The 14,671-nt window shown below is 38.1% G+C and overlaps 1 protein-coding gene and 1 pseudogene across 1 annotated transcript; both read left to right on the top strand.

Annotated features, from left to right (window-relative positions):
- On the top strand, positions 1 to 939 carry LOC129512052 (olfactory receptor 6C1-like; annotated as a pseudogene).
- A 5,422-nt stretch (positions 940 to 6,361) lies between these two features.
- Positions 6,362 to 7,315, top strand: LOC129512121 (olfactory receptor 6C3-like). Its single transcript, XM_055329405.1, has one exon. The coding sequence runs from the start codon at positions 6,362 to 6,364 to the stop codon at positions 7,313 to 7,315; it is 954 nt and encodes a 317-aa protein (XP_055185380.1).
- The last annotated feature ends 7,356 nt before the right edge of the window (positions 7,316 to 14,671 follow it).

The raw sequence follows: 14,671 nt of genomic DNA, 5'->3' as shown, positions 1-14,671 counted from the left end.
ATGAGAAACCACACAGAAATAACAGATTTTATCCTCCTGGGATTGTCAGATGACCCACAGCTTCAGGAGGTGATCTTTGTCTTTCTACTTATCACCTACATGCTCAGCATCACTGGGAACCTGACCATTATCACCCTCACCCTGCTGGATCCCACCTCCAGACCGCCATGTATTTCTTCCTCAGAAACTTCTCCTTACTTGAGATTTCATTCACAACTGTGAGCATACCCAAGTTCCTGAGCACCCTGATTACAGGAGATAAAAACATTTCCTTTAATGATTGCATGGCTCAGTTCTCTTTTTTTCATCTTCTTGGGAGTCACTGGATTTTGCCTTCTGGCTGCCATGTCCTATGACCGATACATTGCCATCTGCAAACCTCTGCATTACATGACCATCATGAATCCCAGAGTCTGCATACTCCTTGTCTTTGCTTCTTGGTCGGCTTCATTCTTAATCATATTCCCATTACTCATGCTGTTCATACAGCTTGATTATTGTAAGTCCAATGTTATAGACCATTTTACCTGTGACTATTTCCCCTTACTACATCTTTCTTGTTCAGACACTAAATTCCTAGAGATAGTGGGTTTTTCCTGTGCTGTGTTTACATTAATGTTCACATTGGCATTAATAATTCTGTCCTACATATATATCCTCAGAACAATTTTGAGGATTCCTTCTACTAGTCAGAGGACAAAGGCCTTTTCCACCTGTTCTTCCCACATGATTGTCATCTCCATCTCCTATGGCAGCTGCATTTTCATGTATATTAACCCAGCAGCAAAAGACAGAGTGTCTCTGAGCAAGGGAGTTGCTGTGCTAAACACCTCGGTAGCCCCCATGCTGAACCCCTTTATTTACAGCCTAAGGATCCAGCAAGTCAAGTGAGCCTTCCTGGACAGGGCAAGGAAGATTGTATTTTTCTCAAGCAAATGAAAAAAAAAGTGCAGTCATAAATTAGAGGCATAATGAAGAGCAAGTAAACAAAAACCAGAGTTCTCAAAAGTCTAATACCCACATAGCCTCACTAGAGTTCTATTTCATTGCTTATATTTCTATTGCCAGCAGTTTGTTGAGGATATTTGAATATATATATTTTTTTCCATTTAAATTCCACTCCCTTTTCATTGCATTTCCCTTCCTTTAAACCAGTCTTTCCACTCTATAACTATGAGACTGGCCTCATTTCCTTCTTTTAACTACTTTTAAATTTCAATTTTTCCACAATAATCTTAGAAAACAGAAATCTTAGAAATCTTAGGAAAAAAACAGGAATACAAGAGAAAATGTTTTATGATTTCATCAGGAAAACACTTTCTAGAAATTCAGAAATTATTGTCATGTTTAACATTATTTTTAATTTACTCTACAAGGACCATAAATATAGCTTGACAGTCTTATTGGGATATTACAGGCACTATCTTCTCCATATTGTAGCACACTTAGTAACTATATAAAAACAGTACAACTGAAGGAATGATGTAATTATACATATTTTTTGAGAAAGCAAGAAGCATCTCTCATTAACCAGTTTAAAATTTTCTGTGCCATATAATTTCTCAACTTAAAACACAAGTATGAAGACACAGTTACTTAGGGAAAGCTTGAAGTAGTCCTTATTTCTTCAACTCCATAATTACCACATATACCATACCAGTTCTTTAAAAAAGCCTGAGGAATAAAAACACATACAATAATGTACATAACACTGAGCTAGCTTTTAAAAGTGTTCAAATAAAATGTGCATTTTATCACAACTAGACATTTTGTATGACAAAGAAATAATTGAATGTTTTCTAAAGCATTTGGCATTCATTTTCTTTTATTTTACATTAGGCCTTTTGACAACTATGTAAGAATCAATTTACTTGATGTGTACTGACTTTTCATGAAGTTAATGATAACACTTTTTGTTAAGGTTTACATGTTGAGCTTTCTTTTTTTAAAAGATTTTTAATTTATTTATTCATTCATAAGACACACAGAGAGAGAGGGAGAGAGAGAGAGAGAGAGAGGCAGAGACACAGGCAGAGGGAGAAGCAGGCTCCGTGCAGGGAGCCCAAAGTGGGACTCTATCCTGGGTCTCCAGGATCAGGCCCTGGACTGAAGGTGGCGCTAAACCACTGAGCTACCTGGGCTGCCCCATGTTGATCTTTCTAATGATAGGAATTCCTATGATGCAAAACCTTTTTCTTTCCTTTTTTTTTTTTTAACCTTTTTCTTTCCACCCAAAAAGATTCCTATAATTATTTGGGTTACACCTAGTAATATATGAGGTGCCAACATCATCTGTCAACTGATACACTTCTGATATTATAAATTCAAATAGAATAATAGCTCAGTTAGATGATGGTAATCAGTAAATGGGAGGCCAGCCAGACATTTTGTAGGAGGGCTTACCTAGAGAGGATAATATACCACTGAAAATAATTAGCAATACACATTGGAATTATTAAAAAATATGATGTGAGTTCAGGATTTAGAGAAAATCTTTATTTTATTTTATTTATTTTTGCAAATTTTTTAATTTTTATTTATTTTATAATAGTCACACACACACAGAGAGAGAGAGAGGCAGAGACATAGGCAGAGGGAGAAGCAGGCCCCATGCACCGGGAGCCCGACGTGGGATTCGATCCGAAGTCTCCAGATCGCACCCTGGGCCAAGGCAGGTGCCAAACTGCTGCGCCACCCAGGGATCCCACTTTTTGCAAATTTTTTATTGGAGTCTTATTTGCCAACATATAGTATAACACAAAAGTTCCTGTCAAGTTCCACCCTCAGCGCCCGTCACCCCGTCATCCCATCCCCCACTCACCTCCCCTTCTACTACCCCTTGTTCTTTTCCCAGAGTTAGGAGTCGATTTAGAGAAAATCTTAATATATTTGGGTCCCCTAACAATTTGATTTAATAAACTTTTAAAATTATGAACATGTTACAGCAAAACTTTATTTGTAACTGAAATCTGTCCTCCACTGTCTGAGGAGAGTGAAACCTGGTAGCCTGAACAATAGTTCATTGACCTAAAACATAGGCACTCATCAACCTCAGAATACATGGAGGTAATTGGCACATTATTAAAAAATCAGATGTCCTACTAGCTTGTGGATAAGAGGCTAACAGTTGTAATTAGTCTTCATCAAAATTAAATTATTAGGAGGCCTAGAGAAAAGCTAGAGAACTATTAGGAACTAGGAATAAAACAGTAAAGGTAGAAAGAAAGTGAGAGAGTGATCAAGGAGGAAAGAGACAATTCAGCATCTGAAGTTTGAGGAAAGATATGGAGAAGAAACATGTCTAATAAGATATTTCAAATGAAGTGCAGTGCTTTGTGAGATAGAACCTTATTTCTTTTCCTGTAAGTAAATCAATAAAGATTTTGTTGCTCACAAATATACAAGTGATAGACACCGGACAGACACTTAACTAACTTCTTTCTGTCCCAGACTCTTTCTTTACCTAAATAGCACTGACCTTAGAGGGTTTTGTATTGTTGGCTTGCTTGAAAAAAATGAGATAATATGTATATGGTTAGTGCCTGGTAATCAACAAAAGCTCAGAATAAAATATGAAAAGATTCACTATTTGGATACAAAAATAAAGGCAAAGGAACAGAATTTTCCTAAGTAGAAAATTCGTTTTACTATCTCTACTGAAATAGTGAATAAATATATTCAATGCTTATTTTAATGTGTATCAGTTATACATTCAACATAGTGTCTATGTATTGTCCCATGTGTGAGCTAGTGGTTTGTTCATCCTTTCCCACTTCTTTCTTTTGTCCCATTATCTAATATTCTCATTTTTCACTACTGTGAATAATCTGCATTTCTGGCATTAAATACACAAATGTTTTATGTCCATATTTATTTTTTTAATTTTTAATTTATTTATGATAGTCAGAGAGAGAGAGAGAGGCAGAGACATAGGCAGAGGGAGAAGCAGGCTCCATGCACCGGGAGCCTGATGTGGGATTCGATCCCGGGTCTCCAGGATCACGCCCTGGGCCAAAGGCAGGCGCCAAACTGCTACGCCACCCAGGGATCCCTATGTCCATATTTATAATTGTGAGGAAAATAAAGATAAATTGTTAAATGTAACATTATATTACATATTTATGCACATATATATTCATATATACCTCTATACTATACTATTCTTCTAGTAATAAAAGTGACACCTCTCATTGAAGGAAATGTGGAAATAAACTAGTTAAAAATATCCAATGCCAGACTTCCAGATATTTATTTTATTGATTCACAAAAATTCTCAATATGAGAAAATGTCATATGCACAAATATAAATACAGGTATAAGCCTTCTCATCTATCTTTAATAGGTTGTCCATTTCAGAAGACAATCAAGTCATACTAGAAATACACAGTAGTGTTTTCCACCATTTCATTCTGGTAAAGAATTCTTCCTAGATTGCCAACATTCAAAGGATATAAGTATGCTAATTCTACGGAGACAAGTCCAGTTTCCGGGAGAAAAATGGATTCCTTGTAGAATCACAGAAGACTGAAATTCTAAATCAAACTTTCATATACTCAATATCACGTTGTTTGTATATTTGCCTATTTACCTCAATATTTTTGCTTCTTATACTTTTTAATCAATATTTTTAAAAATGATTCATCTTTATCTTTAATGATTCCTATCCTTGGCACTCTATTTACTTAATGAATTCCCCTGGGCCATCAACAACAAAAAAGACACAGATAAAGTAAGTCCAGTTCCATTTGTGTAGCATACATAGAGAAGAACATTCCTTATCTTCTATTTTTCAAAGCAGCATTTGCAGGGAAATATAACAGTCCCTGAACCTAAGGAAAATACTACTCATATTTTATAGTTATATAATCATAGAATCACAGAATATTGATTTTAAATGTTTGCATGAACAGAAAGAAAAATGATTTAATATAGAAATATTTTGTATTATATGAAAAGAGGCAATGGAAAAATACTAGTCAATCCAGATTTAACTGAATTTATACATGGAGTTTGAATAAGAGATGAAAAGCAAGAATGAATTGTATTATAAAAAAGTCAGAATTTTACAGTATCAGGAATGAAGGATATTGTGAGTCAAAGAGAAGTATAATCCCAAAGAACCAAGGAAAAGTTAAGTCAACACACTTGTTCTGAGAGCAAAATAGAAATCAAATATTTTGCTAACTTGATTTACCAGTTCTGAAATTATGTAAATTTAGGCAAATCAGATGATAAAATTTGAGACTAAATCATCAAGAAGAATTAGGAAGTAAGTAGATTTTTTATTCTTCACTATAATATATATATTCAGTTTATTCAAATATTTTTAAAAACCATGTTTATACATGTTTATGGACTTACAACCCCTTCAGTATTGAAAATTTAATAATTGTTTACTACCAAGAGACTATTAATGAAATCCTAAAGCAGGAACACAGAAATAAATCTTGGATTGTTCATTTTTTCTAATTTGAAATTATATTCTATTATAGATAGGGTTATTTTTTAAATTCCCTATTGGAAGGATATCTGCTTTCCAGTAAATGTTATTTTGGCCATCTACTTATTGATTTTCCATAGCAATATTGTAAAGAAAGAGAGAAAGAAAGAAAAGTATGTATTGTATGAATTAAAGTATTTTTAGGCAATTATTTAATTTAGTAATAGAATATTACCTTCTTGTTCTTCTGCTTTTTATCAGAAAAGGGAAAAATTGATGAAAGTGATAGCATGGACCAAATCTTTTAGAAAGTGATTCATGAGAGAATGCCAGTAAAACATTGCCATAAACATGCATGTTCCACAGTGAGATGATTACTGTGGTGTCTAATTGTTTAACCTTGTGAAAGTTGCCTAAACTATGTGGGCCTCAAAATACAGAATGTGTAGATGCGCCTAAACAACCCCTGTAGGATTTCAGATGCTTTATTTAGATTATTCATAATCCAGACTAGTTTTTATAACAGGGGGAAAGAAAAAAATCAATTAAAATATTTTAATTTTTTTATAAAAGGAGCTAAATATTGTAAAGAATAATTAGAAGCTTGATTTTAAAGACACACTAGAAGAAATAGCTTCCACTTAAATGTCAGCACAAGATATATTTTTATCCATGGCCCATGATAGTGTATTTTCAGCAAAAAGAGATCAATATTTAACTTCAGATAATACTAAATGTGAGATCCAGTAGAAATTGGACAGTTGCTGAAGGAAAACATTTGTTTTTGGATTTCATAGATTACTCATCACTGTGGATATTTTTAAGATTCTATACTCTAACCTCAATCCTGTTTTAACATTTTTTATGTCCTATAGGGCACATACATTTTCCATTCTAAAGAGGGGGAAGAAAGGATCGGCAATGAAAAACCACACAGTAACCACAGAGTTCATTCTTCTAGGGCTATCAGATGACCCAGCGTTTCAGATTGTGATTTTTCTCTTTTTAATTATCACATACATATTCAGTGTCACTGGAAATTTGACCATCATCACTCTCACTTTGGTGGACTCCCATCTACAGACCCCTATGTATTTCTTCCTCAGGAACTTCTCTGTATTAGAAATATCCTTTACAACTGTCTGTATTCCTAGATTTCTGGGCACAATTATCACCAGAGACAAAACTATTTCATACAATAATTGTACAGCTCAGTTGTTTTTCTTCATCTTCATGGGCATAACTGAGTTTTATCTTCTAACTGCTATGTCCTATGATCGCTATGTAGCCATCTGTAAACCCTTGCATTACACGACTATCATGAACAAAAGAGTCTGCATTTTACTTGTCTTTTGTGCATGGCTGGCAGGATTCTTAAATATCTTCCCGCCAGTTATTCTTTTCCTCCAGTTAGATTACTGTGACTCCAATGTCATTGATCACTTTGCTTGTGACTATTTTCCCCTCTTGCAATTATCTTGCTCAGACACATGGCTCCTAGAAGTGATTGTTTTTTACTCTGCAATAGTGATTCTGCTTTTCACTCTGGCACTAATAATTCTATCCTACATGTTCATCATTAGAACAATTCTGAAACTGCCATCTGCCAGTCAGAGAAAAAAGGCATTTTCTACATGTTCCTTGCACATGATTGTCATTTCCATCTCTTATGGAAGCTGCATATTCATGTATGCCAACCCCTCTGCAAAAGAAAAGGCATCCTTGACCAAAGGAGTAGCTATTCTTAATGCTTCTGTTGCTCCTATGATGAATCCATTTATATATACCCTGAGGAATCAACAAGTAAAGCAAGCCTTTAAGGATACTATCCAAAAGGTTCTGTTTTTATCCAGTAAAAGAAAGTATTGCCATTAAAAGAATGAAGTTCTTGTAGATGCTATTATTCACACTTTCTCAAAACCCTGTTTCCTTTACTAGAGTTATCTATTTTACTCTTTTTTCTTCATTCCCATATTAAAATTTCCCAGTCGTTCAACTCAATAAATTTGATAAACTGAATATCATTCCATAACTTTCTGTACATTCATGTGTTTTATTCAAATGTATTTTTTTAATAAATTAATTTTTATTGGTGTTCAATTTACCAACATACAGAATAACACCCAGTGCTCATCCCGTCAAGTGTCCCCCTCAGTGCCCGTCACCCATTCACCCCCACCCCCCGCCCTCCTCCCCCTCCACCACCCCTAGTTCATTTCCCAGAGTTAGAAGTCTTTATGTTCTGTCTCCCTTTCTGATATTTCTCACACATTTCTTCTCCCTTCCCTTATATTCCCTTTCACTATTATTCATATTCCCTAAATGAATGAGAACATACACTGTTTGTCCTTCTCCGGTTACTGTGGCCAAGTTCAAAAAGGGTGTTGCCTGAGTTCTCCTCTAGGATTTTGATGGAATCTTGTCTCACATTTAGATCTTTCATCCATTTTGAGTTTATCTTTGTGTATGGTGCAAGAGAGTGGTTCAGTTTCATTCTTCTGCATGTGGATGTCCAATTTTCCCAGCACCATTTATTGAAGAGACTGTCTTTCTTCCAGTGGATCGTCTTTCCTCCTTTATCGAATATTAGTTGACCATAAAGTTCAGGGTCCACTTCTGGGTTCTCTATTCTGTTCCATTGATCTATGTGTCTGTTTTTGTGCCAGTACCACACTGTCTTGATGACCACAGCTTTATAGTACAACCTGAAATCTGGCATTGTGATGCCCCCAGATATGGTTTTCTTTTTTAAAATTCCCCTGGCTGTTCGGGGTCTTTTCTGATTCCACACAAATCTTAAAATAATTTGTTCTAAGTCTCTGAAGAAAGTCCATGGTATTTTGATAGGGATTGAAATGAACGTGTAAATTGCCCTGGGAAACATTGACATTTTCACAATATTAATTCTGCCAATCCATGAACATGGAATATTTTTCCATCTCTTTGTGTCTTCCTCAATTTCTTTCAGAAGTGTTCTGTAGTTTATAGGGTAGAGATCCTTTACCTCTTTGGTTAGGTTTATTCCTAGGTATCTTATGCTTTTGGGTGCAATTGTAAATGGGATTTACTCCTTAATTTCTCTTTCTTCAGTCTCATTGTTAGTGTATAGAAATGCCATTGATTTCTGGGCATTGATTTTGTATCCTGCCACGCTACCAAATTGCTGTATGAGTTCTAGCAATCTTGGGGTGGAGGCTTTTGGGTTTTCTATGTAGAGTATCATGTCATCGGCGAAGAGAGAGAGTTTGACTTCTTCTTTGCCAATTTGAATGCCTTTAATGTCTTTTTGTTGTCTGATTGCTGAAGCTAGGACTTTCAGTACTATGTTGAATAGCAGTGGTGAGAGTGGACATCCCTGTCTTATTCCTGATCTAGGGGAAAGGCTCCCAGTGCTTCCCCATTGAGAATGATATTTGCTGTGGGCTTTTCATAGATGGCTTTTAAGATGTTGAGGAATGTTCCCTCTATCCATACACTCTGAAGAGTTTTGATCAGGAATGGATGCTGTATTTTGTCAAATGCTTTCTCTGCCTCTAATGAGAGGATTCTTGGTTTTTCTCTTGCGGATATGATGAATCACATTGATTGTTTTACGAGTGTTGAACTAGCCTTGTGTCCCGGGGATAAATCCTACTTGGTCATGGTGAATAATTTTCTTAATGTACTATTGGATCCTATTGGCTAGTATCTTGTTGAGAATTTTTGCATCCACGTTCATCAGGGATATTGGTCTGTAATTCTCCTTTTTGGTGGGGTCTTTGTCTGGTTTTGGAATTAAGGTGATGCTGGCCTCATAGAATGAACTTGGAAGTACTCCATCTCTTTCTATCTTTCCAAACAGCTTTAGTAGAATAGGTATGGTTTCTTCTTTAAACGTTTGATAGAATTCCCCTGGGAAGCCATCTGGCCCTGGACTCTTGTGTCTTGGGAGGTTTTTGATGACTGCTTCAATTTCCTCCCTGGTTATTGGCCTGTTCAGGTTTTCTATTTCTTCCTGCTCCAGTTTTGGTAGTTTGTGGCTTTCAGGAATGCTTCCTTTTCTTCTGGATTGCCTAATTTATTGCTAGAGCTGTTCATAATATGTTTTTAAACACGTCTTGTATTTCCTTGGTGTGGTAGTGGATTCTCCTTTCCTCATTCATGATTTTATTAATGTGAGTCTTCTCCTCTGTTCTTTTTTAATAAGGTTGGCTAATGGTTTATATTTCTTATTAATTCTTTCAAAGAACCAACTTCCTGGTTCTATTGATCTGTTCCACAGTTCTTTATGGTCTCAATTTCGTTGAATTCTGCTCGAATTTTAATTTACTCTCCTTCTTTCTTCTGTGGGGTCGGGTGTTTTCTGCTTCTTCTCTAAGCTTCTTTATGTGTAAGGTTAGCTTTTGTATTTTGAGTTCTTTCCAGTTTTTGAATGGATGCTTGTATTGCGATGTATTTCCCCTCAGGAATGCTTTTGCTGGCATCCTACGTTTTGAAAGTTGTATCTTCATTCTCATTAGTTTCCATGAATCTTTTTAATTCTTCCTTAATTTTCCTGGTTTGACCCTTTGTTCTTTTAGCAGGATGGTTCCATTAACTTCCTACGTGATTGAGGTCCTTCCAACTTCTTCTTGTAATTGAGTTTAATTTTCAAGGGCGTTATGGTTGAGATATGAAGGGACGATCCCATCTTTGGTATCGTTCAGACCCGATTTGTGACCCAGTATGTGGTCTATTCTGGGAAAAAGTTCCATGTGCACTGAGAAGATTGTGTATTAAGTTGAAGTTTGGATGTAAAGTTCTGTAGATATCTGTGAAATCTATCTCGGCCTAGTGTATCATTTAAGCTCTCGTTTCTTTGGAGTTGTTTGATGTTTGAAGACCTATCGAGGGTAAGAATCGAGGCTGATTGAAAGTTCACAAGTATAGTGTATTTTTCTCTAAGTATTTCTTCACTTTGGTTAATAATTCATTTAAGTATTTGGCAGTCCCCCACATTGGGGCATTTATATTGAGATTGTTAAGTCTCTTGTTGGATAGTTCCTTTAAGTTTGATATTGCTGTCCCGCTTCGTCTCTCACTACGTCTTCGGGGTAAATTTTGTTTATCTGTTATAAGGATGGATACCCCTGCTTTCTTTTTTTATTCTTTTTAAACTTTTTATTTATTTATTATAGTCACAGGAGAGAGAGAGTGGAGAGAGAGGGCAGAGACCACAGCAGCGGGAGAAGCAGGCTCCATGCACCGGGTGCCCGTGTGGGATTCGATCCTGGGTTCGGATCGCGCCCTGGGCGTCAAAAGGGGCAGGCGCCAAACTGCTGCGCCACGGGGGATCCCTACCCCTGCTTTCTTTTGAGAACCATTGAATGTAAATGTTCTCAACCTTTTATTTTTCAGGTTTAGGTGGTCCTTCTGTGTAAAATGAGTCTCTTGTAGACAGCTAATAAGATGGGTCCTGCTTTTTTATCCAGTCTGATACCCTGCGCCTTTTGATGGGGTCATTTTGCCCGTTCACGTTCAGAGTTCACTATTGACAGATATGAGTTTGTGTCATCATGATATCTATTTGTCCTTGTTTTGTGGTAGTTTGTTCATGAACTTCTTCTTAAAGGGGAATTTTAATAGGTCCCCTTAAATTTCTTGCAGAGCTGGTTTGGGAGGTCAATATTCTTCAGTTCTGGCCTGTCTCAGAAGCTCTTTATCTCTCCTTCCATTTTGAATGAGAGCCTTGCTGGATAAAGTATTCTTGGTTGCATGTTCTTCTCATTTAGGACCCTGAATATATCCTTCCAGCCCCTTCTGGCCTGCCAGGTCTCTGTGGAGAGGTCTGCTGTTACCCTAATATTCCTCCCCATGAAAGTCAGGGACTTCTTGTCTCTTGCTGCTTTAAGGATCTTCTCTTTATCTTTGGAATTTGCAAGCTTCACTATTAGATGTCGAGGTGTTGAACGGTTTTTATTGATTTTAGGGGGGGATCTCTCTATTTCCTGGATCTGAATGCCTGTTTCCCTTTCCAGATTAAGAAAGTTTTCAGCTAGGATTTGTTAAATACATATTCTGGCCCTCTGTCCCTTTTCGGCGCCCTCGGGAAACCCAATTAAACGTAGGTTTTTCTTCCTCAGGCTGTCGTTTATTTCCCTTAATCTGTCTTCATGGTCCTTCAATTGTTTATCTCTTTTTTCCTCAGTTTCCCTCTTTGCCATTAACTTGTCTTCTATGTCACTCACTCGTTCTTCCACCTCGTTAACCCTCGTCGTTAGGACTTCTAGTTTGGATTGCATCTCATTCAACTGATTTTTAATTTCTGCCTGATTGGATCTAAATTCTGCAGTCATGAAGTCTCGTGAGTCCTTAATGCTTTTTTCTAGAGCCACCAGTAGCTGTAGAATAGTGCTTCTGAATTGGCTTTCTGACATTGAAGTGTAATCCAGATTTTGTAACTCTGTGGGAAAGAGGGCTGTTTCTGATTCTTTCTTTTGAGGTGGGGTTTTCCTTCTAGTCATTTTGCTCAGTGCAGAGTGGCCAAAAACAAGTTGTATTGGAACACGGGGAGTATCACTGGTCCGTCCAGCTGGTCTTCTGGGGGAGGGGCCTGTTGTGCTGATTTTCAGGTGTTAGCACTTGGGGGAGCTGCTCTGCCCCTGCCTGCTGCAGGGCTCAGCGGGGGTTGTTTACCCCGTGGGGCCCCAGGAGGAACGGTCGCAGTTGCTATGGCAACTCTGGAAGCCTGGATTCAGCCTCCGCAGGAACTATGGGGCTCGGGGCTCTCGGCTCTCCGTCTGCAGGGCCTGGAGGCTCCGGGGCGGGGCCGCTGATCTGCTCAGCTTGGGGCAGGAGCGTCCTCGCTGTCCTGGGCCCTCCCGGCCTCTGCCTGTCCCGGGGGAGGCCAGATCCTGGGCTGTGTCCCGGCGCCCTGTGCTCTGGGGCCTGCGCTGTTGGATTCGCGCTCCCGCCCCGCAGCCCCCTCCGCGGAGCCGCCGCCCGAGCCCCTCCGAGCTGCTCCGGCCCCGCTGTGCGCGCTGCAGCCCTTAGGGAGCTCGGCGCACTCTCCCGGGGCGCAGGTGCATGTTAGTGTCCCAGGGAGCCCGAGGGCATCGCCCGCTCTCCTGGGTCCTGCTCCACCTCCCTGCGAGGCCCTTTCCGCCCGCCCGGGAAGGTTGGTGCAGCTCCTGCTCCTCCGGGACGGGGCTCTCCTGTCCTGGGGACACTCGCCCCGGCCTCAGCCCGGCTCCTCGCGCGGCCCCTCCCCCTCCGAGGCCTTTTGTTCCTTTATTTCTTTTTCCCCGTCTTCCCACCTTGATAGAAGCGCGGACTCTTCTCACTGTAGCGTTCCAGCTGGTCTCTCTTTACATCTCAGGCCGAATTCGTAGATTTTCAGGATGGTTTGAAGGTTATCTAGGTAATTTGGTGGGGACAGGTGATTTGGGGACCCTGCTCTTCCGCCATCTTGCCCCTCCTCTCTCTATTCAAATGTATTTAGATGAAGGAATACATTTGGATTCGTGGTTATGGTTTTGAATGGACGTTGTTTGCCTTTGAAGAGAAACTGAGCATTTAGTTTGATAGAAAGATTGTCAGGATAGATGCAGATTTCTGAACTTTTCATTCTTATCCAGTAATAGGCATGAATGTTGGTAGAAAAATGTAATTTTATTTGTCATATCCATGAAATCAAATAAATACAATCACCAGGAGATTGATAATAAAATATAAATATCTACTCAAATATTTTATTTTTTTAAATATATATTTTTTACTTATGATAGTCACACAGAGAGAGAGAGAGAGAGAGAGAGAGAGAGAGGCAGAGACACAGGCAGAGGGAGAAGCAGGCTCCATGCACCGGAGCCCGACGTGGGATTTGATCCCGGGTCTCCAGGATCGCGCCCGGGCCAAAGGCAGGCGCTAAACCGCTGCGCCACCCAGGGATCCCTCTACTCAAATATTTTAAAAGATTAGAAATTCATACATAATACAAATCTTTATATTGTTTATAATAATGATGATACTAATGAGAAGAGAAGGAAAGTAGAAGGGATAGAAGGTAACACAACACTTTTCAACAATTCCTATATTCTATATCTATTGTTTGTATTGACTCATTTAATCCTACCATCAACTTTATGAGATGTTTTTAATCACTGTTCTCTTTTAGTCAGAGGTATTTTTCTTTAAGTAGATCAAATACCTCCAAAAATTAAAAAATAGGTAGACAACAGACAACGTAAAATATATCAAACGTATAAAATGCACAAAACTATGATAAACCAGTGAAAGTTCATCTTTCTGGACAATTGAGCTTTATTTGTGGCATTTAGAACTGACTTTAGAGTTTGGGCAGTATGGAAGAGAACTAACATCTATTGATAATATTCTACACATTCTATTTTATATTAAGCAAACCACGAATTTATTTTATTTATTTTACAAAACAAATTAGAAAGTGAGCCTTATTATCTCTAATTTATATCGACCACAGTCTAGATTTCTAAGACTCTTTCAGGCATTTATCACCTTACATCTAGGAAACACTGAAGTATGTTTGTCAAATTAAATCCATGCACAAACAAGACAAACTAAGAGAAAAACCATTAACAATACTCAATACCTGTATGTGGCTATTAACAGCTTGCTATGAGGAGAATAAGAATCTCAAAAATATAATTTCTTCCTAATTCTTATGGGGAATATTCATTCAGATGTTATTTGTTTTTTAAATTTTTTTATTGGAGTTCAATTTGCCAACATATAGCATAACACCCAGTGCTCATCCCACCAAGTGCCCCCCCAGTGCCTGCCACCCAGTCACCCCAATCCCCTGTCCACCTCCCCTTCCACTACCCCTTGTTCATTTTCCAGAGTTAGGTGTCTCTCATGACAGATGTTATTTCTAAAAAGTCTTTCAAAACAACTACATTGCAGGCATGTGCTAGACATTTGGATCAATAGAGTATACCATATCCACCTTATAAGATTTCAAGCAACACATAAATAGGTAGACATTTAAATATAGAATTGATCTTATATGAAAACATATACCCAGGGCCACATAAATATAAAACATGGAGTTGCTCACAGCATTTGTAGTAATGCAGTAAGAATTCCAAAAGAAAATAAGAAATATAATTAAATGGGTATTCTGGGCAGAGAATAATGATTGCAAATGACAGTCGTGAAAGCAAGAGACGTGAGTAGTGAATCACGTGGAAAGAAACAAAGCAACAAGTAGCCATTGCTTCTCTTGTATGCTTT

This window comes from Nyctereutes procyonoides, unplaced genomic scaffold, assembly GCF_905146905.1.
Source record: "Nyctereutes procyonoides isolate TBG_1078 unplaced genomic scaffold, NYPRO_anot_genome, whole genome shotgun sequence".
NCBI classification, from domain to species: Eukaryota; Metazoa; Chordata; class Mammalia; order Carnivora; family Canidae; genus Nyctereutes; species Nyctereutes procyonoides.
Note: the sequence above shows the minus strand (reverse complement) of the source record. Positions and strands in the feature narration are given on the sequence as shown.